This window comes from Haliotis cracherodii, unplaced genomic scaffold, assembly GCF_022045235.1.
Source record: "Haliotis cracherodii isolate W230 unplaced genomic scaffold, xgHalCrac1.p SCAF_9, whole genome shotgun sequence".
NCBI classification, from domain to species: domain Eukaryota; kingdom Metazoa; phylum Mollusca; class Gastropoda; order Lepetellida; family Haliotidae; genus Haliotis; species Haliotis cracherodii.
Genome location: NW_027266343.1, coordinates 59,892,355 through 59,913,131, shown reverse-complemented (window position 1 = coordinate 59,913,131; position 20,777 = coordinate 59,892,355). Strand labels below are relative to the sequence as shown.

Genomic DNA, 20,777 nt, shown 5'->3' with positions numbered 1-20,777 from the left:
GTACCAAGTATTTAGGTTGTTGTCATTTCAGGTTGTAAGAATTATGATTGTGTATAGTTTCACCTCTAATAGTATCATCTTTAAGCGTTAGTCTAAACAGATATTTTTAGATCTTTGTCACGATTATTACGGGTACAAGAGGTGATAGGTTGTGTTGTTGTGTCACTGCATGTGTTGTGTTCCTTGTGTTCCTTGTGTTCCTTGACTGGCTTTTTCTAAAATACTAAAACTACTTGCACGTCAGCCATTGCACTTCACAACAATTAGAGCACGTCAACGATTACATCTCACAGAACTTAGAAATAAACAACAAATCTAAAGCAGCGGTATATTCCTCTCGATGACGTGGCTAAATCTACACCCAAGTGTCACCCACAGTCTGTCTATCAATAAGAGAAAGTAATAAAGACTGACAACCGTAGCCTGTCGCTGGTCTTCCTGTACATCTATACACATATATACCTTACCATGTATTACTTTCATCCACATTATGTTTTTAATTGGATTTGTTTTCCTGCATATTTCTCCATGAGCCTAATATTGTGATTCTACCCCGTACATATCCTGCCGAACTCCCATCTATATCAATACTTCATTTCTACGGCACGAGTTAACGCACAAGAACTATAGAAAGGTATTTATTACTATAAGGTAATAATGAAAAATACTTTGATATTTTAAATAAGCCTTTGAGTTGTTATCTAATCCATATGTATGTTTTATGTAGTAAAAGTATAATCAAACATTGTTCAAACATCTTCTTTGCCATGGAATCAAGGAATTGTTCTCGAGTTCTCTTCGCTTCTGCTGATCACGTGTCTTAAGGGCATCTACAAGAACCTGTCCTGGTTTGCCGAGTGTCGATGTTGAAGACAGGCCTGTGGTCATGTCTGTCGTGAGGGTAGGGGGATGTAGATCCAACATCACTATAGTTAACGTCAGTCGCGAGGGCACCTATACATGACGGTGTCACTCTGCTTGAACGTTCCCACCGGTCTGGTCGTTCTGGTATAGTGCTTGGTGTACATGTAGCCTTCAAAGCAGAGCTTCATACTTGTGCGATTGTTCTTGATACATGTCATGATTCTATCTGATATCATAGACGTTTCAGTTGTATTTATATGCAACATTATTTCTTGTTACAGAAAGTCTATTCTCCAAATTCACCCACTTCCAATTAGGAACTATCTAATACCTATAGACTACTGGTATTAAACATCACTCACTTCTTATTTGAATTTCCTGAGAGTTGATTCATTACTCGTAGTTTGTATGGCCTCATCATCTCCTCCAAATCAGAACTATCTTTTATGTGTCCCCTATTTCAGTTTAAATTGTTAGAAAAACACCCTACATTTTGCACCAAATACTCCTATTGACCCATCTCAACTCAGTCATGAGCAGGTCACGCCGTGACATAACTGGAATACTGTTTAAGGCGGCGAGAAAACTCAACTCACTGACTCACTCACTCATGAGCAGGAGGCCAGCTCATAAACTTCATATTCGCGATTAGTTTGAAAATAAGACCTGGAATTAGAAATGTATTACGTATGAGGAAAACATGATTCGTCAACATGTGAATGCCACTCACTCTCACTCACTGTCACGTGACTGATAGTATCTCATGGACTTCGAATAGATTGGCGGTGTAAAACCATACTCAATCCTCACTCAGAGACCGATCTTGAAGAGGATCCTCGATAAACTGTTCCACCAAGATCTGAAACGCTGAACACAAATTCATTGATTTAGTCAGAGCAGAGTAGTAAGTTGAATCTGTATTACTTGAACATTTCTTAAAAAGTGGCACACTGTTAATCAGGATTTAACGTCGTGCAGATTATGAAATATCGGAATTAACGAATCATATGTCAAAGATCAATTGTGCAATATTGAACCCCCATTAATCCCTGACACAAATATTATGTCATGTTTATGATGTGTCCATTGTAATCTGTATATGTCTAATTGACTGTAGACATTCAGTGACTCTGTGGTTGAGTAATGAGTGACTGAGGTGCCGCTTTGAACAGAATTCCAGTTTATATAACGGCATATCAGCTTGAGTGAGTGAGTGAGTGAGTTGTGTTTAACGCCGCTGTTAACATTATTCCAGTTATATCACGGCGTGTCAGCTTAATGTGGGAGGAAAGCCCCAAGTGATGCAAGTCTCAAACATTTACCACTTCGGTGAAACCCACGAGCACGGGTATGGTGCTGACAAACCTAGAAACATAATCGGAGCGAATCGGGATTCGAACTCACAATCATAGGTTTCTGGCCTGCACAGCGAATCGCCTTAGACGACTGGGCCACCCGTGCCCCATAATCCGAAAGAAACCTCACCTCTCAGTTGATTTCATCAAGCGTTTGATTTTCATTTGAAAATATCTCAAGTTAGCAATACTACATCTAAAAAATTAACTGAACTGGCGCTGAACTGCTACATTTTTATATTTTTTTTAATATATACTTTTATTTAAAACTTTTAAATGTTTTTTTAAGCATAATAAACAACCACTGATGGGTATGACAGACATGCTATCTTGCATTTTTCGTCACATATTTACATTTCAAACATGATAGGGGCCATGTTGTTGCAGATCCATTTCCTACGCCAGTCTTCATTGAACCAATTTTATTTTACACAAAATTACCCAGCCACAGATTCACGCAGATAAACACATGATCAAGATATAGTTGGAAACGTATAATCAACGTTAACTCTGTTGTTAGCAGAGATTTCTTATGAATATGGACATGGTTTTGGTAGACAGGTGGGGGACATTTTCAAATTGGACGCAACATTGACAAAAACGATGTTCATGATGACCATGTGTTCCCGTGTTTTAGCAGGTGAAAAATTGACGGCTTACGCCGGTGGATCAGGATACGTCTACCTTTTCGCGAACACCTGGTGTCATTACAATTCGATAGTGATTCCTACAGGGAGACTCGCAAGAGGTACCGGGGATCAGTGGCAATATCTAAACGGACTTTATCTTTTGATATGTCTGGACTGTCTCAGCCGTTTACCAAAAACCGGGTGTCGTCACTGTGATTTTACGTTATTCCCCAGATAGTAAAGTATCGTGCAAATATCGTTTCCATTTTTGGAACCCTGTTCCTTTGACAGAGATGCGAATATTACTATCCAAAGTGCATCGACGTTTGACTTGAATACCACTTACCGTATATTCTTTGCACTGCGGGAGGTCATCCGTCGCCCACTTATACAGATTGGTATACGTTTGGCCAGGTATACCCCGGTCGTGCAGAGCTCCGCACAGCGAACAAAAATAATTCTCTAAGTCAAAACAGTTCATGGTTTCCAGGCATGGTGGGAGGTGATAGTATCTCATCCAATCAAAATAGCTGTTATATAAAGTCCTGTTCTGAGCTACTGTAATGATATATGTCGCTAGTGCTGAGATGCTGGGGAAGTCTCTGACATTAATGAAAGATCGTGGGGGAACCAACGCTTTGTAATCAGCTCCACCATGAACAATGGGGATTTGTTCTCTCTGCAACGCCAGCCAGTATTTCTCAGTCACATAATCCTTACAGTGACAGTTCTCAAAAGAAAGGACAAATTTATATTTTTTTAACTTTTCATTGCACGTTTTGTCCCATCTGCTACATTGTATATCACCACATTCCCCGTACGTGTCTACGTCTATATATCCCTGCAACTCTTTCACAGTTCTATATCGGTGGGCATCGTCTTCGCAATTGCTCGCTGCCCAGAATGCCATTTTGGTTTTCTCCGCGAATATGTCTTTGAGTACTGCCCCACTTTTGTCAAGTTTCGTTTCAACCCATCCATAATACATAGGCACTGTTGACTGTCTCCGGTACCAGCTGGTCCAGTTGAAAACACCATTGTACTGCTTAAGATCTCGGCGAATTTTTGGAAGTGGCTCCATATTAAAAAGTACCCAGATTTGTTGCGTTCGTCTTTCCGAAGGGATTGTGACTATGTTGCCTAAATGAAACAGAACAGCTTCGCTTGTCTCAAGACGAGATCGATCTGAAGTCAATTCACATGTTTTTGGGGAATATCTTTTACATTTAGGTAATTTAAAGTTCACATTCCAACTCGACGACCCGAAAAAAGACGTCCAAAGGAGTATGGTTTTGTGGGAGGAGTTTGAAAATTCTCGTGGATGAAATTTAAGTAAGGGCTTCCTGACGTTTAATACCGTTGTGTTTGTTATGCAATATATAATAAACGTTACACAAAATACAATCATATACATGAAAATATGTTTGAGTGTAAATTTGCATTTTGCAAACAGTCGTGTTGGCATCATGTTTCGGAGACTATGGAGACGACGATTAATACTATGGCGTCAGCTGAGATTATGAGGACTGTCATTCAATGGTATTCCTTCAGCATCGTCTGAAATAGATAAAACATTACCTCCTATACTGAGACAAAGCTTGAATATAGGGCATTTCTTCACTCCGTTCCAGCAATAAACGCTTTACACTTTACCTGCACCTAAATGCGTACAGGGTATCCAGAAATACTGTAGCGTCTACATGAATCTGCATGCCGCTCTCCTTGATGTGGGTTCGAATCTTGGATTCGCCCTGATTATACATCATGGTTTGACAGCGCCATACCCAAGTCCGTGGCTTTCACGGAAGTAGTAAACATCTACGAACTTTAGCTTTGGGCTTTCCTCCCACATTAAGCTGACACGCCATGGTAGAACTGGACTACTGTTCCCACGGGGCAATACCAAGTATTGCAGAGAGTTTTAAGATTAGAAAGAAGTAAGACATGTTTCTAAGAGAGTGTAAGATTCTCAGAAAATTGTGTTATGGGAATAGAGAACATTTCGCTTTTCAACCTGTCCGAGCCACTGTCCAAATTACTGTCGGAGCGTCTGTACAAGTTACTGTCCGAACCTATGTCCAAGCTACTGTCAGAGCTATTTTACAAGTTACTGTCCGAGACACTGACCAAGCTACTGTCAGAGCCACTGTACAAGCTACTGTCCGAGCCACTGTCCAAGTTACTGTCTGAGCCACTGTACAAGCTCCTGTCCGAGCCACTGTCCAAGTTACTGTCCGAGCGACATTACAAGTTACTGTCCGAGCCACGGTACAAGTTACTGTCTGAGCCACTGTCCAAGATACTGTCAGAGCCTCTGTACAAGTTACTGTGCGAGCCACGTTACAAGTTACTCTCCGAGCCACTGTCCAAGTTACTGTCAGAGCCACGATACATGTTACTGTCAGAGCCACTGTACTAGCTACTGTCAGAGCCACTGTACAAGTTACTGTCAGAGCCTCTGTACAAGCTACTATCAGAGCCACTGTACAAGCTACTGTCAGAGCCACTGTCCAAGTTACTGTCAGAGCAACGGTACAAGTTACTGTCCGAGCCACTGTACAAGCTACTATCAGAGCCACTGTACAAGTTACTGTCCGAGCCACTGTACAAGTTACTGTCCGAGCAACGGTACAAGTTACTGTCCGAGCAAAGGTACAAATTACTGTCCGAGCCACTGTACAAGCTACTGTCAGAGCCACTGTACAAGTTACTGTCAGAGCCACTGTCCAAGTTACTGTCCGAGCAACGGTACAAGTTACTGTCCGAGCCACTGTACAAGCTACTGTCCGAGCCACTGTCCAAGTTACTGTCCGAGCCACTGTCCAAGTTACTGTCAGAGCAATTGTACAAGTTACTGTCCGAGCCGCTGTACAAGTTACTGTCCGAGCCACTGTACAAGTTACTGTCCGAGCCACTGTACAAGTTACTGTCCGAGACACTGTACAAGCTACTGTCCGAGCCACTGTACAAGATACTGTCCGAACCACCGTACAAGATACTGTCCGAGCTAATGTACAAGCTACTGTCCGGGCCACTGTCCAAGTTACTGTCAGAGCCACTGTCCAAGTTATTCTCCGAGCCAGTGTTAATGCTACTATCCGATCCACGGTACAAGTTACTGTCCGAGCCACTGTACAAGCTACTGTCCGAGCCACTGTCCAAGACAGTGTTCGAGCTACTATCCAAGACACTGTCAAAGTTACTGTCCAAGCCAGTGTTCAAGTTACTGTCAGAGCCACTGTCCAAGTTACTGTCCGAGCCACGGTACAAATTACTGTCCGAGACACTGTACAAGCTTCTATCAGAGCCACTGTCCAAGTTACTGTCCGAGCCATGGTACAAGTTACTGTCCGATACACTGTCCAAGTTACTGTCAGAGCCACTGTACAAGTTACTGTCCGAGCCGCTGTACAAGTAACTGTCAGAGACACAGTACAAGCAACTGTCAGAGCCACTGTACAAGTTACTGTCCGGGCCACTGTACAAGTTACTGTCCGAGCTACTGTACAAGCTACTATCCGGGCCACTGTCCAAGTTACTGTCAGAGCCACTGTACAAGTTACTGTCCGAGCCACTGTTCAAGTTACTGTCCGAGCCACTGTACAAGTAACTCCCCGAGCGACTGTCCAAGTTACTGTCAGAGCCACTGTAAATGTTACTATCCGAGCCAATGAACAAGTTACTGTCAGAGCCTCTGTCCAAGTTTCTGTCCGAGCCACTGTACAAGTTACTGTCAGAGCCACTGTACAAGCTACTGTCAGAGCCACTGTAAAAGATACTGTCCGAGCCACCGTACAAGATACTGTCCGAGCCACAGTACAAGCTAACGTCCGAGCCACTGTACAAGATACTGTCAGAGCCGCTGTACAAGTAACTGTCAGAGCCCACTGTACAAGCTACTGTCCGTGCCACTGTCCAAGTTACTGTCAGAGCCACTGTACAACTTACTGTCAGAGCAGCTGTACAAGTTACTGTCCGAGCTACTTTCCAAGTTACTATCCGAGCCACTGTACTAGTTACTGTCCGAGCCACTGTACAAGCTACTGTCCGAGCCACTGTACAAGCTACTGTCAGAGCCACATTCCAAGTTACTATACGAGCCACTGTACAAGTTACTGTCAGACCCACTGTACAAGTTACTGTCAGAGCCACTGTCCAAGTTACTGTCAGAGCCACTGTACAAGCTACTGTCAGACCCACTGTACAAGTAACTGTCCGAGCCACTGTCCAAGTTACTGTCAGAGCCGCTGTAAATGTTACTATCCGAGCCAATGTACAAGTTACTGTCAGAGCCACTGTCCAAGTTACTGTCCGAGCCACGGTACAAGTTACTGTCCGAGCCACTGTCCAAGTTACTATCCGAGCCACTGTCCAAGTTACTATCCGAGCCACTGAACAAGGTACTGTCAGAGACACTGCCCAAGTTACTGTCCGAGCCTCTGTCCAAGTTACTGTCCGAGCCACGGTACAAGCTACTGTCAGAGCCACTGTCCAAGTTACTGTCAGAGCCACTGTACAAGTTACTGTCAGAGCCACTGTCCAAGTTACTGTCAGAGCCGCGGTACAAGCTACTGTTCAAGCCACTGTCCAAGTTATTCTCCGAGCCAGTGTTAATGCTCCTATCCGATCCACTGTCCAAGTTACTGTCAGAGACACTGTCCAAGTTACTGTCCGAGCCTCTGTCCAAGTTACTGTCCGAGCCACGGTACAAGCTACTGTCAGAGCCACTGTCCAAGTTACTGTCAGAGCCACTGTACAAGTTACTGTCAGAGCCACTGTACAAGTTACTGTCAGAGCCGCGGTACAAGCTACTGTTCAAGCCACTGTCCAAGTTACTCTCCGAGCCAGTGTTAATGCTACTATCCGATCCACGGTACAAGTTACTGTCCGAGCCACGGTACAAGCTACTGTCCGAGCCTCTGTCCAAGTTACTGTCCGAGCCACTGTCCAAGTTACTATCCGAGCCTCTGTCCAAGTTACTGTCCGAGCCACGGTACAAGTTACTGTCCGAGCCTCTGTCCAAGTTACTGTCCGAGACACTGTACAAGTTACTGTCCGGGCAACTGTCCAAGTTACTGTCCGAGACACTGTACAAGCTACTGTCCAAGCCTCTGTCCAAGTTACTGTCCGAGACACTGTCCAAGTTACTGTCCGAGGCTCTGTACAAGTTACTGTCCGAGCCACTGTCCAAGTTACTGTCCGAGCCTCTGTACAAATAACTGTCCGAAACACTGTACAAGTTACTGTCAGAGCCAATGTACAAGCTACTGTCCGAGCCTCTGTCCAAGTTACTGTCCGAGCCTCTGTACAAGTAACTGTCCGAGACACTGTCCAAGTTACTGTCCGAGACACTGTACAAGCTAAGGTCAGAGCCACTGTCCAAGTTACTGTCCGATTCTCTGTACAAGTTACTGTCCGAGCCTCTGTACAAGTTACTGTCAGAGCCTCTGTCCAAGTTACTGTCCGAGCCTCTGTACAAGTAACTGTCCGAGACACTGTTAAAGTTACTGTCAGAGCCACTGTACAACCTACTGTCCGAGCCTCTGTCCAAGCTACTGTCCGAGCATCTGTACAAGTAACTGTCCGAGACACTGTCCAAGTTACTGTCCGAGACACTGTACAAGTTACTGTCAGAGCCACTGTACAGCCTACTGTCCGAGCCTCTGTCCAAGTTACTGTCCGAGACACTGTACAAGCTACTGTCCGAGCCTCTGTCCAAGTTACTGTCCGAGACACTGTCCAAGTTACTCTCCGAGCCTCTGTACAAGTTACTGTCCGAGCCACTGTCCAAGTTACTTTCCGAGCCTCTGTACAAGTTACTGTCCGAACCACTGTCCAAGTTACTGTCCGAGCCACTGTACAAGTTACTGTCCGAGACACTGTCCAAGTTACTGTCCTAGCCACGGTACAAGTTACTGTCCGAGCCACTGTCCAAGTTACTATCCGAGCCACTGTCCAAGTTACTGTCCGAGACACTGTCCAAGTTACTGTCCGAGCCTCTGTACAAGTTACTGTCCGAGCCACTGTCCAAGTTACTGTCCGAGCCACGGTACAAGTTACTGTCCGAGACACTGTCCAAGTTACTGTCCGAGCCACGGTACAAGTTACTGTCCGAGCCACTGTCCAAGTTACTATCCGAGCCACTGTCCAAGTTACTATCCGAGCCACTGAACAAGTTACTATCAGAGACACTGTCCAAGTTACTGTCCAAGCCTCTGTCCAAGTTACTGTCCGAGCCACGGTACAAGCTACTGTCAGAGCCACTGTCCAAGTTACTGTCCGAGCCACTGTACAAGTAACTCCCCGAGCGACTGTCCAAGTTACTGTCAGAGCCACTGTAAATGTTACTATCCGAGCCAATGTACAAGTTACTGTCAGAGCCTCTGTCCAAGTTTCTGTCCGAGCCACTGTACAAGTTACTGTCAGAGCCACTGTACAAGCTACTGTCAGAGCCACTGTACAAGATACTGTCCGAGCCACCGTACAAGATACTGTCCGAGCCACAGTACAAGCTAACGTCCGAGCCACTGTACAAGATACTGTCAGAGCCGCTGTACAAGTAACTGTCAGAGCCCACTGTACAAGCTACTGTCCGTGCCACTGTCCAAGTTACTGTCAGAGCCACTGTACAACTTACTGTCAGAGCAGCTGTACAAGTTACTGTCCGAGCTACTTTCCAAGTTACTATCCGAGCCACTGTACTAGTTACTGTCCGAGCCACTGTACAAGTTACTGTCCGAGCCACTGTACAAGCTACTGTCAGAGCCACATTCCAAGTTACTGTCCGAGCCACTGTACAAGTTACTGTCCGAGCCACTGTACAAGCTACTGTCAGAGCCACATTCCAAGTTACTATACGAGCCACTGTACAAGTCACTGTCAGACCCACTGTACAAGTAACTGTCCGAGCCACTGTCCAAGTTACTGTCAGAGCCACTGTAAATGTTACTATCCGAGCCAATGTACAAGTTACTGTCAGAGCCACTGTACAAGTTACTGTCCGAGCCACGGTACAAGTTACTGTCCGAGCCACTGTCCAAGTTACTATCCGAGCCACTGTCCAAGTTACTATCCGAGCCACTGAACAAGGTACTGTCAGAGACACTGTCCAAGTTACTGTCCGAGCCTCTGTCCAAGTTACTGTCCGAGCCACGGTACAAGCTACTGTCAGAGCCACTGTCCAAGTTACTGTCAGAGCCACTGTACAAGTTACTGTCAGAGCCACTGTCCAAGTTACTGTCAGAGCCGCGGTACAAGCTACTGTTCAAGCCACTGTCCAAGTTACTCTCCGAGCCAGTGTTAATGCTACTATCCGATCCACTGTCCAAGTTACTGTCAGAGACACTGTCCAAGTTACTGTCCGAGCCTCTGTCCAAGTTACTGTCCGAGCCACGGTACAAGCTACTGTCAGAGCCACTGTCCAAGTTACTGTCAGAGCCACTGTACAAGTTACTGTCAGAGCCACTGTACAAGTTACTGTCAGAGCCGCGGTACAAGCTACTGTTCAAGCCACTGTCCAAGTTACTCTCCGAGCCAGTGTTAATGCTACTATCCGATCCACGGTACAAGTTACTGTCCGAGCCACGGTACAAGCTACTGTCCGAGCCTCTGTCCAAGTTACTGTCCGAGCCACTGTCCAAGTTACTGTCCGAGCCTCTGTCCAAGTTACTGTCCGAGCCACGGTACAAGTTACTGTCCGAGCCTCTGTCCAAGTTACTGTCCGAGACACTGTACAAGTTACTGTCCGGGCAACTGTCCAAGTTACTGTCCGAGACACTGTACAAGCTACTGTCCGAGCCTCTGTCCAAGTTACTGTCCGAGACACTGTCCAAGTTACTGTCCGAGGTTCTGTACAAGTTACTGTCCGAGCCACTGTCCAAGTTACTGTCCGAGCCTCTGTACAAATAACTGTCCGAAACACTGTACAAGTTACTGTCAGAGCCAATGTACAAGCTACTGTCCGAGCCTCTGTCCAAGTTACTGTCCGAGCCTCTGTACAAATAACTGTCCGAGACACTGTCCAAGTTACTGTCCGAGACACTGTACAAGCTAAGGTCAGAGCCACTGTCCAAGTTACTGTCCGATTCTCTGTACAAGTTACTGTCCGAGCCTCTGTACAAGTTACTGTCCGAGCCTCTGTCCAAGTTACTGTCAGAGCCTCTGTACAAGTAACTGTCCGAGACACTGTACAAGCTACTGTCAGAGCCACTGTACAACCTACTGTCCGAACCTCTGTCCAAGTTACTGTCCGAGCATCTGTACAAGTAACTGTCCGAGACAATGTCCAAGTTACTGTCCGAGACACTGTACAAGTTACTGTCAGAGCCACTGTACAACCTACTGTCCGAGCCTCTGTCCAAGTTACTGTCCGAGACACTGTACAAGCTACTGTCCGAGCCTCTGTCCAAGTTACTGTCCGATACACTGTCCAAGTTACTGTCCGAGCCTCTGTACAAGTTACTGTCCGAGCCACTGTCCAAGTTACTCTCCGAGCCTCTGTACAAGTTACTGTCCGAGCCACGGTACAAGTTACTGTCCGAGCCACTGTCCAAGTTACTATCCGAGCCACTGTCCAAGTTACTGTCCGAGACACTGTCCAAGTTACTGTCCGAGCCTCTGTACAAGTTACTGTCCGAGCCACTGTCCAAGTTACTGTCCGAGCCACGGTACAAGTTACTGTCCGAGACACTGTCCAAGTTACTGTCCGAGCCACGGTACAAGTTACTGTCCGAGCCACTGTCCAAGTTACTATCCGAGCCACTATCCAAGTTACTATCCGAGCCACTGAACAAGTTACTATCAGAGACACTGTCCAAGTTACTGTCCAAGCCTCTGTCCAAGTTACTGTCCGAGCCACGGTACAAGCTACTGTCAGAGCCACTGTCCAAGTTACTGTCAGAGCCACTGTACAAGTTACTGTCAGAGCCACTGTACAAGTTACTGTCAGAGCCGCGGAAGAAGCTACTGTTCAAGCCACTGTCCAAGTTACTCTCCGAGCCAGTGTTAATGCTACTATCCGATCCACGGAACAAGTTACTGTCCGAGCCACGGTACAAGCTACTGTCCGAGCCTCTGTCCAAGTTACTGTCCGAGCCACTGTCCAAGTTACTGTCCGAGCCTCTGTCCAAGTTACTGTCCGAGCCACGGTACAAGTTACTGTCCGAGCCTCTGTCCAAGTTACTGTCCGAGACACTGTACAAGCTACTGTCCGGGCAACTGTCCAAGTTACTGTCCGAGACACTGTACAAGCTACTCTCCGAGCCTCTGTCCAAGTTACTGTCCGAGACACTGTCCAAGTTACTGTCCGAGCCTCTGTACAAGTTACTGTCCGAGCCACTGTCCAAGTTACTGTCCGAGCCTCTGTACAAGTAACTGTCCGAAACAGTGTACAAGTTACTTTCAGAGCCACTGTACAAGCTACTGTCCGAGCCTCTGTCCAAGTTACTGTCCGAGCCTCTGTACAAGTAACTGTCCGAGACACTGTACAAGTTACTGTCCGAGACATTGTACAAGCTAAGGTCAGAGCCACTGTCCAAGTTACTGTCCGAGCCTCTGTCCAAGTTACTGTCCGAGCCTCTGTACAAGTAACTGTCCGAAACACTGTCCAAGTTACTGTCCGAGCCACTGTCCAAGTTACTGTCAGAGCCACGGTACAAGTTACTGTCCGAGCCGCTGTACAAGTAACTGTCAGAGCCACAGTACAAGCAACTGTCAGAGCCACTGTACAAGTTACTGTCCGGGCCACTGTTCAAGTTACTGTCCGAGCTACTGTACAAGCTACTGTCAGAGCTACTGTACAAGCTACTGTCAGAGCCGCTGTACTAGTTACTGTCAGAGCCATTGTACAAGCTACTGTCAGAGCCTCTGTCCAAGTTACTGTCCAAGCCGCTGTACAAGTTACTGTCCGAGCCTTTGTCCAAGTTACTGTCCAAGCCGCTGTACAAATTACTGTCCGAGCTGCTGTACAAGTTACTGTCCGAGCATCCTTCCAAGTTACTGTCTGAGACATGGTACAAGCTACTGTCCGAGACACTGTCCAAGTTACTGTCCGAGCCACGGTACAAGCTACTGTCAGTGCCACGGTACAAGCTACTGTCAGAGCCACTGTCCAAGTTACTCTCCGAGCCAGTGTTAATGCTACTATCCGATCCACGGTACAAGTTACTGTCCGAGCCACTGTACAAGCTACTGTCCGAGCCACTGTCCAAGTTACTGTCCGAGACACTGTCCAAGTTACTGTCCGAGCCTCTGTACAAGTTACTGTCCGAGCCACTGTCCAAGTTACTGTCCGAGCCACGGTACAAGTTACTGTCCGAGACACTGTCCAAGTTACTGTCCGAGCCACGGTACAAGTTACTGTCCGAGCCACTGTCCAAGTTACTATCCGAGCCACTGTCCAAGTTACTATCCGAGCCACTGAACAAGTTACTATCAGAGACACTGTCCAAGTTACTGTCCGAGCCTCTGTCCAAGTTACTGTCCGAGCCACGGTACAAGCTACTGTCAGAGCCACTGTCCAAGTTACTGTCAGAGCCACTGTACAAGTTACTGTCAGAGCCACTGTACAAGTTACTGTCAGAGCCGCGGAACAAGCTACTGTTCAAGCCACTGTACAAGTTACTGTCAGAGCCGCGGAACAAGCTACTATCCGATCCACGGAACAAGTTACTGTCCGAGCCACGGTACAAGCTACTGTCCGAGCCTCTGTCCAAGTTACTGTCCGAGCCACTGTCCAAGTTACTGTCCGAGCCTCTGTCCAAGTTACTGTCCGAGCCACGGTACAAGTTACTCTCCGAGCCTCTGTCCAAGTTACTGTCCGAGACACTGTCCAAGTTACTGTCCGAGCCTCTGTACAAGTTACTGTCCGAGCCACTGTCCAAGTTACTGTCCGAGCCTCTGTACAAGTAACTGTCCGAAACAGTGTACAAGTTACTTTCAGAGCCACTGTACAAGCTACTGTCCGAGCCTCTGTCCAAGTTACTGTCCGAGCCTCTGTACAAGTAACTGTCCGAGACACTGTCCAAGTTACTGTCCGAGACATTGTACAAGCTAAGGTCAGAGCCACTGTCCAAGTTACTGTCCGAGCCTCTGTCCAAGTTACTGTCAGAGCCTCTGTACAAGTAACTGTCCGAGACACTGTACAAGTTACTGTCAGAGCCACTGTACAACCTACTGTCCGAGCCTCTGTCCAAGTTACTGTCCGAGCATCTGTACAAGTAACTGTCCGAGACGCTGTCCAAGTTACTGTCCGAGACACTGTACAAGTAACTGTCCGAGACGCTGTCCAAGTTACTGTCCGAGACACTGTACAAGTAACTGTCCGAGCCTCTGTCCAAGTTACTGTCCGAGACACTGTACAAGCTACTGTCCGAGCCTCTGTCCAAGTTACTGTCCGAGACACTGTCCAAGTTACTCTCTGAGCCTCTGTACAAGTTAATGTCCGAGCCACTGTCCAAGTTACTGTCCGAGCCACTGTACAAGTTACTGTCCGAGACACTGTCCAAGTTACTGTCCGAGCCACGGTACAAGTTACCGTCCGAGCCTCTGTCCAAGTTACTATCCGAGCCACTGTCCAAGTTACTGTCCGAGACACTGTCCAAGTTACTGTCCTAGCCTCTGTACAAGTTACTGTCCGAGCCACTGTCCAAGTTACTGTCCGAGCCTCTGTCCAAGTTACTGTCCGAGACACTGTCCAAGTTACTGTCCGAGCCACGGTACAAGTTACTGTCCGAGCCACTGTCCAAGTTACTATCCGAGCCACTGTCCAAGTTACTATCCGAGCCACTGAACAAGGTACTGTCCGAGCCACTGTCCAAGTTACTGTCAGAGCCGCGGTACAAGTTACTGTCAGAGCCGCGGTACAAGCTACTGTTCAAGCCACTGTCCAAGTTACTCTCCGAGCCAGTGTTAATGCTACTATCCGATCCACTGTCCAAGTTACTGTCCGAGCCACTGTACAAGCTACTGTCCGAGCCACTGTCCAAGTTACTGTCCAAGCCAGTTTTCGAGCTACTATCCAAGACACTGTCCAAGTTACTGTCCAAGCCAGTGTTCAAGTTACTGTTAGAGCCACTGTCCAAGTTACTGTCCGAGCCACGGTACAAATTACTGTCCAAGCCACTGTACAACCTTCTATCAGAGCCACTGTCCAAGTTACTGTCCGAGCCACTGTCCAAGTTACTGTCAGAGCCACGGTACAAGTTACTGTCCGAGCCGCTGTACAAGTAACTGTCAGAGCCACAGTACAAGCAACTGTCAGAGCCACTGTACAAGTTACTGTCCGGGCCACTGTTCAAGTTACTGTCCGAGCTACTGTACAAGCTACTGTCCGGGCCACTGTCCAAGTTACTGTCAGAGCCGCTGTACTAGTTACTGTCCGAGCCACGGTACAAGCTACTGTCAGAGCCTCTGTCCAAGTTACTGTCCAAGCCGCTGTACAAGTTACTGTCCGAGCCTCTGTCCAAGTTACTGTCCAAGCCGCTGTACAAATTACTGTCCGAGCTGCTGTACAAGTTACTGTCCCAGCATCCTTCCAAGTTACTGTCTGAGACATGGTACAAGCTACTGTCCGAGACACTGTCCAAGTTACTGTCCGAGCCACGGTACAAGCTACTGTCAGAGCCACGGTACAAGCTACTGTCAGAGCCACTGTCCAAGTTACTCTCCGAGCCAGTGTTAATGCTACTATCCGATCCACGGTACAAGTTACTGTCCGAGCCACTGTACAAGCTACTGTCCGAGCCACTGTCCAAGTTACTGTCCATGCCAGTGTTCGAGCTACTATCCAAGACACTGTACAAGTTACTGTCCAAGCCAGTGTTCAAGTTACTGTCAGAGCCTCTGTCCAAGTTACTCTCCGAGCCAGTGTTAATGCTACTATCCAATCCACGGTACAAGTTACTGTCAGAGCCACTGTACAAGCTACTGTCCGAGCCACTGTCCAAGTTACTGTCCATGCCAGTGTTCGAGCTACTATCCAAGACACTGTCCAAGTTACTGTCCAAGCCAGTGTTCAAGTTACTGTCAGAGCCTCTGTCCAAGTTACTGTCCGAGCCACGGTACAAATTACTGTCCGAGCCACTGTACAAGCTTCTATCAGAGCCACTGTCCAAGTTACTGTCAGAGCCTCTGTCCAAGTTACTGTCCGAGACACTGTCCAAGTTACTGTCAGAGCCACTGTACAAGTTACTGTCCGAGCCGCTGTACAAGTAACTGTCAGAGCCACAGTACAAGCAACTGTCAGAGCCACTGTACAAGTTACTGTCCGAACTACTGTACAAGCTACTGTCCGGGCCACTGTCCAAGTTACTGTCAGAGCCACGGTACAAGTTACTGTTAGAGCCGCTGTCCAAGTTACTGTCCGAGCCACTGTCCAAGTTACTGTCCGAGCCACGGTACAAGTTACTGTCCGAGCCACTGTACAAGTTACTGTCAGAGCCGCTGTACTAGTTACTGTCAGAGCCACTGTACAAGCTACTGTCAGAGCCTCTGTGCAAGTTACTGTCCGAGCCGCTGTACAAGTTACTGTCCGAGCATCCTTCCAAGTTACTGTCTGAGACATGGTACAAGCTACTGTCCGAGACACTGTCCAAGTTACTGTCCGAGCCACGGTACAAGCTACTGTCCGAGCCTCTGTCCAAGTTACTGTCCTAGCCACGGTACAAGTTACTGTCCGAGACACTGTCCAAGTTACTGTCAGAGCCACTGTCCAAGTTACTGTCCGAGCCTCTGTACAAGTTACTGTCCGAGCCACGGTACAAGCTACTGTCCGAGCCTCTGTCCAAGTTACTGTCCGAGACACTGTAGAAGTTACTGTCCGAGCCTCTGTCCAAGTTACTGTCAGAGCCACTGTCCAAGTTACTGTCCGAGCCTCTGTCCAAGTTACTGTCCGAGCCACGGTACAAGTTACTGTCAGAGCCACTGTACAAGTTACTGTCCGAGCCACGGTACAAGTTACTGTCCGAGCCACTGTCCAAGTTACTGTCAGAGCCACTGTCCAAGTTACTGTCCGAGCCTCTGTCCAAGTTACTGTCAGAGCCACGTTACAAGCTACTGTCCGAGACACTGTACAAGTTACTGTCCGAGCCACTGTACAAGCTTCTATCAGAGCCACTGTCCAAGTTACTGGCCGAGCCTCTGTCCAAGTTACTGTCCGAGACACTGTCCAAGTTACTGTCAGAGCCACTGTACAAGTTACTGTCCGAGCCGCTGTACAAGTAACTGTCAGAGCCACAGTACAAGCAACTGTCAGAGCCACTGTACAAGTTACTGTCCGGGCCACTGTACAAGTTACTGTCCGAACTACTGTACAAGCTACTGTCCGGGCCACTGTCCAAGTTACTGTCCGAGCCACGGTACAAGTTACTGTCATAGCCGCTGTCCAAGTTACTGTCCGAGCCACTGTCCAAGTTACTGTCCGAGCCACGGTACAAGTTACTGTCCGAGCCACTGTACAAGTTACTGTCAGAGCCGCTGTACTAGTTACTGTCAGAGCCACTGTACAAGCTACTGTCAGAGCCTCTGTGCAAGTTACTGTCCGAGCCGCTGTACAAGTTACTGTCCGAGCATCCTTCCAAGTTACTGTCTGAGACATGGTACAAGCTACTGTCCGAGACACTGTCCAAGTTACTGTCCGAGCCACGGTACAAGCTACTGTCCGAGCCTCTGTCCAAGTTACTGTCCTAGCCACGGTACAAGTTACTGTCCGAGACACTGTCCAAGTTACTGTCAGAGCCACTGTCCAAGTTACTGTCCGAGCCTCTGTCCAAGTTACTGTCCGAGCCACGGTACAAGCTACTGTCCGAGCCTCTGTCCAAGTTACTGTCCGAGACACTGTAGAAGTTACTGTCCGAGCCTCTGTCCAAGTTACTGTCCGAGCCACTGTCCAAGTTACTGTCCGAGCCTCTGTCCAAGTTACTGTCCGAGCCACGGTACAAGTTACTGTCAGAGCCACTGTACAAGTTACTGTCCGAGCCACGGTACAAGTTACTGTCCGAGCCACTGTCCAAGTTACTGTCAGAGCCACTGTCCAAGTTACTGTCCGAGCCTCTGTCCAAGTTACTGTCAGAGCCACGGTACAAGCTACTGTCCGAGCCTCTGTCCAAGTTACTGTCCGAGACACTGTACAAGTTACTGTCCGAGCCACTGTCGAAGTTACTGTCCGAGACACTGTACAAGCTACTGTCCGAGCCTCTGTCCAAGTTACTGTCCGAGCCTCTGTACAAGTTACTGTCCGAGCCACGGTACAAGCTACGGTCCGAGCCTCTGTCCAAGTTACTGTCCGAGCCACTGTCCAAGTTACTGTCCGAGCCTCTGTCCAAGTTACTGTCCGAGCCACGGTACAAGTTACTGTCCGAGCCTCTGTCCAAGTTACTGTCCGAGCCTCTGTACAAGTAACTGTCCGAGACACTGTACAAGTTACTGTCCGAGCCACGGTACAAGTTACTGTCCGAGCCACTGTCCAAGTTACTGTCCGAGCCTCTGTATAAGTAACTGTCCGAGACACTGTACAAGTTACTGTCAGAGCCACTGTACAAGCTACTGTCCGAGCCTCTGTCCAAGTTACTGTCCGAGCCTCTGTACAAGTAACTGTCCAAGTTACTGTCCGAGACACTGTACAAGCTACTGTCCGAGCCTCTGTCCAAGTTACTGTCCGAGCCTCTGTATAACTTACTGTCCGAGCCTCTGTCCAAGTTACTGTCCGATACACTGTCCAAGTTACTGTCCGAGCCTCTGTACAAGTTACTGTCTGAGCCACTGTCCAAGTTACTGTCCGAGCCTCTGTACAAGTTACTGTCCGAGCCACTGTCCAAGTTACTGTGCGAGCCACTGTACAAGTTACTGTCCGAGACACTGTCCAAGTTACTGTCCGAGCCACTGTACAAGTTACTGTCCGAGACACTGTACAAGTTACTGTCTGAGACACTGTACAAGTTACTGTACTGTTACTTTTCTTGGAGTGTGTGATATATTATTTAATCATTGCGTAGATATTCACTTAATTTATCGAAATATGTTATATGGAATTCGTGTCTTTGAAATTTATGACAATATCAAAGTGCTGGATCGAGTTGAAACTTTGATATCCTCTACCTCCAATAATTAGATAATTTAAGGATTTAAGGAGTTCACTAATATAGCTGTTTTCACTTTTTTCTTTTGTACAATTGCATTTGTTTGTTTGTTGTTTAACGCCGCACTTAGCAATACTCAAACTATATGACGGAGGTCTGTAAATAATCAAGTATGGACCAGACAAACCAGTGATTGATATCATCAGCATTGATCTACGCAATTGTGATACGATGACATGGATCAACCAAGTCAGCGAGCCTGACCACCCGAACCCGTTAGTCGCCTCTTACGACAAGCATATGCGCCTTTTGGTGCAAGCATGGGTTACTGAAGACCTATTCTATCCCGAATATTCCTCCACGGATATTGTACAATTGTAATTAGGCAAGCCTTTGTAGCTCATTATGTTTCACATGTGTATAGTGAGAATACTTTCACAACAGGAATAAGCCAGTGCTGCTGTCACGCCTACACACATTATACTGTAAGACGCGGGTAGAATAAGAGTTGTCGTTCTTGTTTGAAGTCGTTCGCGTGTTGACACGATATTAGATGGAAGCCTTTAGAAGGGCACGAGTCTACATTCGGCTTGTCCCTGAATGGCACGGTCGCGAGTTGGTCGCCAATGTGAAACATCGTGTAATTAGTGCCGTAAGAAAGTGAAACATCACCTCTGTTTAATTAGCGCCCTGGGAAACAGAAACAATGTCGGCAATGCGACATGTTGTGGGAGATTCTTACCTGACACAGAATGCAGACAGCTGTCGCATTTGCAGGGCCGGGTAACAACGGGTTGAGTTGATAACCAGACAGCGACATCTAGTGGGACGAAGTCGCCTTATATGCTCGACCACATCAATTCATTCTATAAATACTTCCCTCAACGATCATGCATGGGTGAAGAAGTATGGCAGTTGTAGCGACCCAGGAACGCATGCTGTGTCCTTGTGGTATTTGAGCAACATCTGTCGAAGTTCTCACATTTTAACACAGACTTATGATAATCGCAGCGCTAACATCGCTTTGTGTCATAAGTATGACTTTATATGACCATAAATTGCATATGCATATACACAGTGAAATTAAGTCCCTGGAGTTAAAGTTTTACCTTTGTATTCAATGTGGAACGGTGATAAGTTCTTACAGCTTAGAATTCTCCTTTCCGAAGACGTGTGTTGTGCCATTAAATCTACAATGGTCTTTAGTCTACAATATTCATGAGTGGGCGGAGCTTATGTGGACATGTCACGTGTGCATTGAGTAAACTTTCACTGCAACAGTGCAGCAGGGTCCGTCACTTAGTGATGATACCAGCACACATCGTTTGGTCTCATCCATACCAATCAAAAGATACGATGACAGACTAACTAAAGTCATCAAAAAAACGGGCGTCCTTTACTTCTTGAAAGTATCATTCAAGTAAATAGTGGTATGTATTTTGGTAGGAATTTCCACAAGCACATGACGGGTCATGAAATACTAATTGCTGATAAGGAAATGATTCATGAGAATCCTTGCTTTACGTTTTTTGCAAAGAAATATTTCAGAGTATCTTAAATTTTTGTGATAGTTTGCTCAACAAGGTCCTTTAAATTTTAAGGGTGTTATATGTACAATGAAATGTAGATATCGTAAAATAGACTGTTTCCTTTTGCTCTGCGTTCTCGGATGTTTCTAGTGCTGTTTCAAAGAAGAGACACTGGTAGGAAGTGTCTCGAGGAAGACCTGTAATTATTGGTGCTGTTTTCATCTGAAGTGTTTCTAACCATAAACTTAACCCTTGTTCACATCCACACTCCGTAAAGTGATGTCTTATAAATACTGTGTCAGGAAGCATATTTCTATTCAATAGCGA

The 20,777-nt window shown here is 46.9% G+C and overlaps 2 protein-coding genes across 4 annotated transcripts; both read right to left on the bottom strand.

Annotated features, from left to right (window-relative positions):
• Positions 1–693: 693 nt before the first annotated feature.
• On the bottom strand, positions 694–20,097 carry LOC139452670 (alpha-(1,3)-fucosyltransferase C-like). Of its 3 annotated transcripts, none has more exons than XM_071234214.1 (3): positions 20,031–20,097; positions 3,195–4,405; positions 694–1,723 (listed from the first exon to the last, which is right to left on the bottom strand). In XM_071234214.1, the coding sequence occupies exons 2-3, from the start codon at positions 4,314–4,316 to the stop codon at positions 1,664–1,666; spliced, it is 1,182 nt and encodes a 393-aa protein (XP_071090315.1). In that variant the 5' UTR covers positions 4,317–4,405; positions 20,031–20,097; the 3' UTR covers positions 694–1,663. The 3 variants fall into 3 exon arrangements, with proteins under 3 accessions (XP_071090315.1, XP_071090316.1, XP_071090314.1); XM_071234215.1 differs by lacking the exon at positions 20,031–20,097 and adding an exon at positions 19,664–19,737 and having other exon boundaries at positions 694–1,731; XM_071234213.1 differs by lacking the exon at positions 20,031–20,097 and adding an exon at positions 19,664–19,737.
• Positions 5,264–17,441, bottom strand: LOC139452020 (serine-rich adhesin for platelets-like). Its single transcript, XM_071233299.1, has 10 exons — positions 17,406–17,441; positions 15,215–16,293; positions 14,567–15,076; positions 13,199–14,428; positions 12,671–13,096; positions 11,999–12,532; positions 10,583–11,416; positions 9,551–10,456; positions 6,965–8,703; positions 5,264–6,771 (listed from the first exon to the last, which is right to left on the bottom strand). Exons 1-10 carry the CDS (start codon positions 17,439–17,441, stop codon positions 5,264–5,266), a joined length of 8,802 nt encoding a protein of 2,933 aa, XP_071089400.1.
• Positions 20,098–20,777: the final 680 nt, after the last annotated feature.

Coding starts and splice junctions, on each gene's coding strand:
- LOC139452020 (XM_071233299.1), bottom strand. CDS start 17,441: ATGTCTCAGACAGTAACTTGGAAGGATGCTCGGACA. Junction 16,294..17,405: donor CTTGGAAGGATGCTCGGACA/GTAACTTGTACA, acceptor GACAGTAACTAG/TACAGCGGCTCTGACAGTAA. Junction 14,429..14,566: donor AGTGGCTCGGACAGTAACTT/GTACCGTGGCTC, acceptor TGTCTCGGACAG/TAACTTGGACAGTGGCTCGG.
- LOC139452670 (XM_071234214.1), bottom strand. CDS start 4,316: ATGATGCCAACACGACTGTTTGCAAAATGCAAATTTACACTCAAACAT. Junction 1,724..3,194: donor CGCAGTGCAAAGAATATACG/GTAAGTGGTATT, acceptor TCAGCGTTTCAG/ATCTTGGTGGAACAGTTTAT.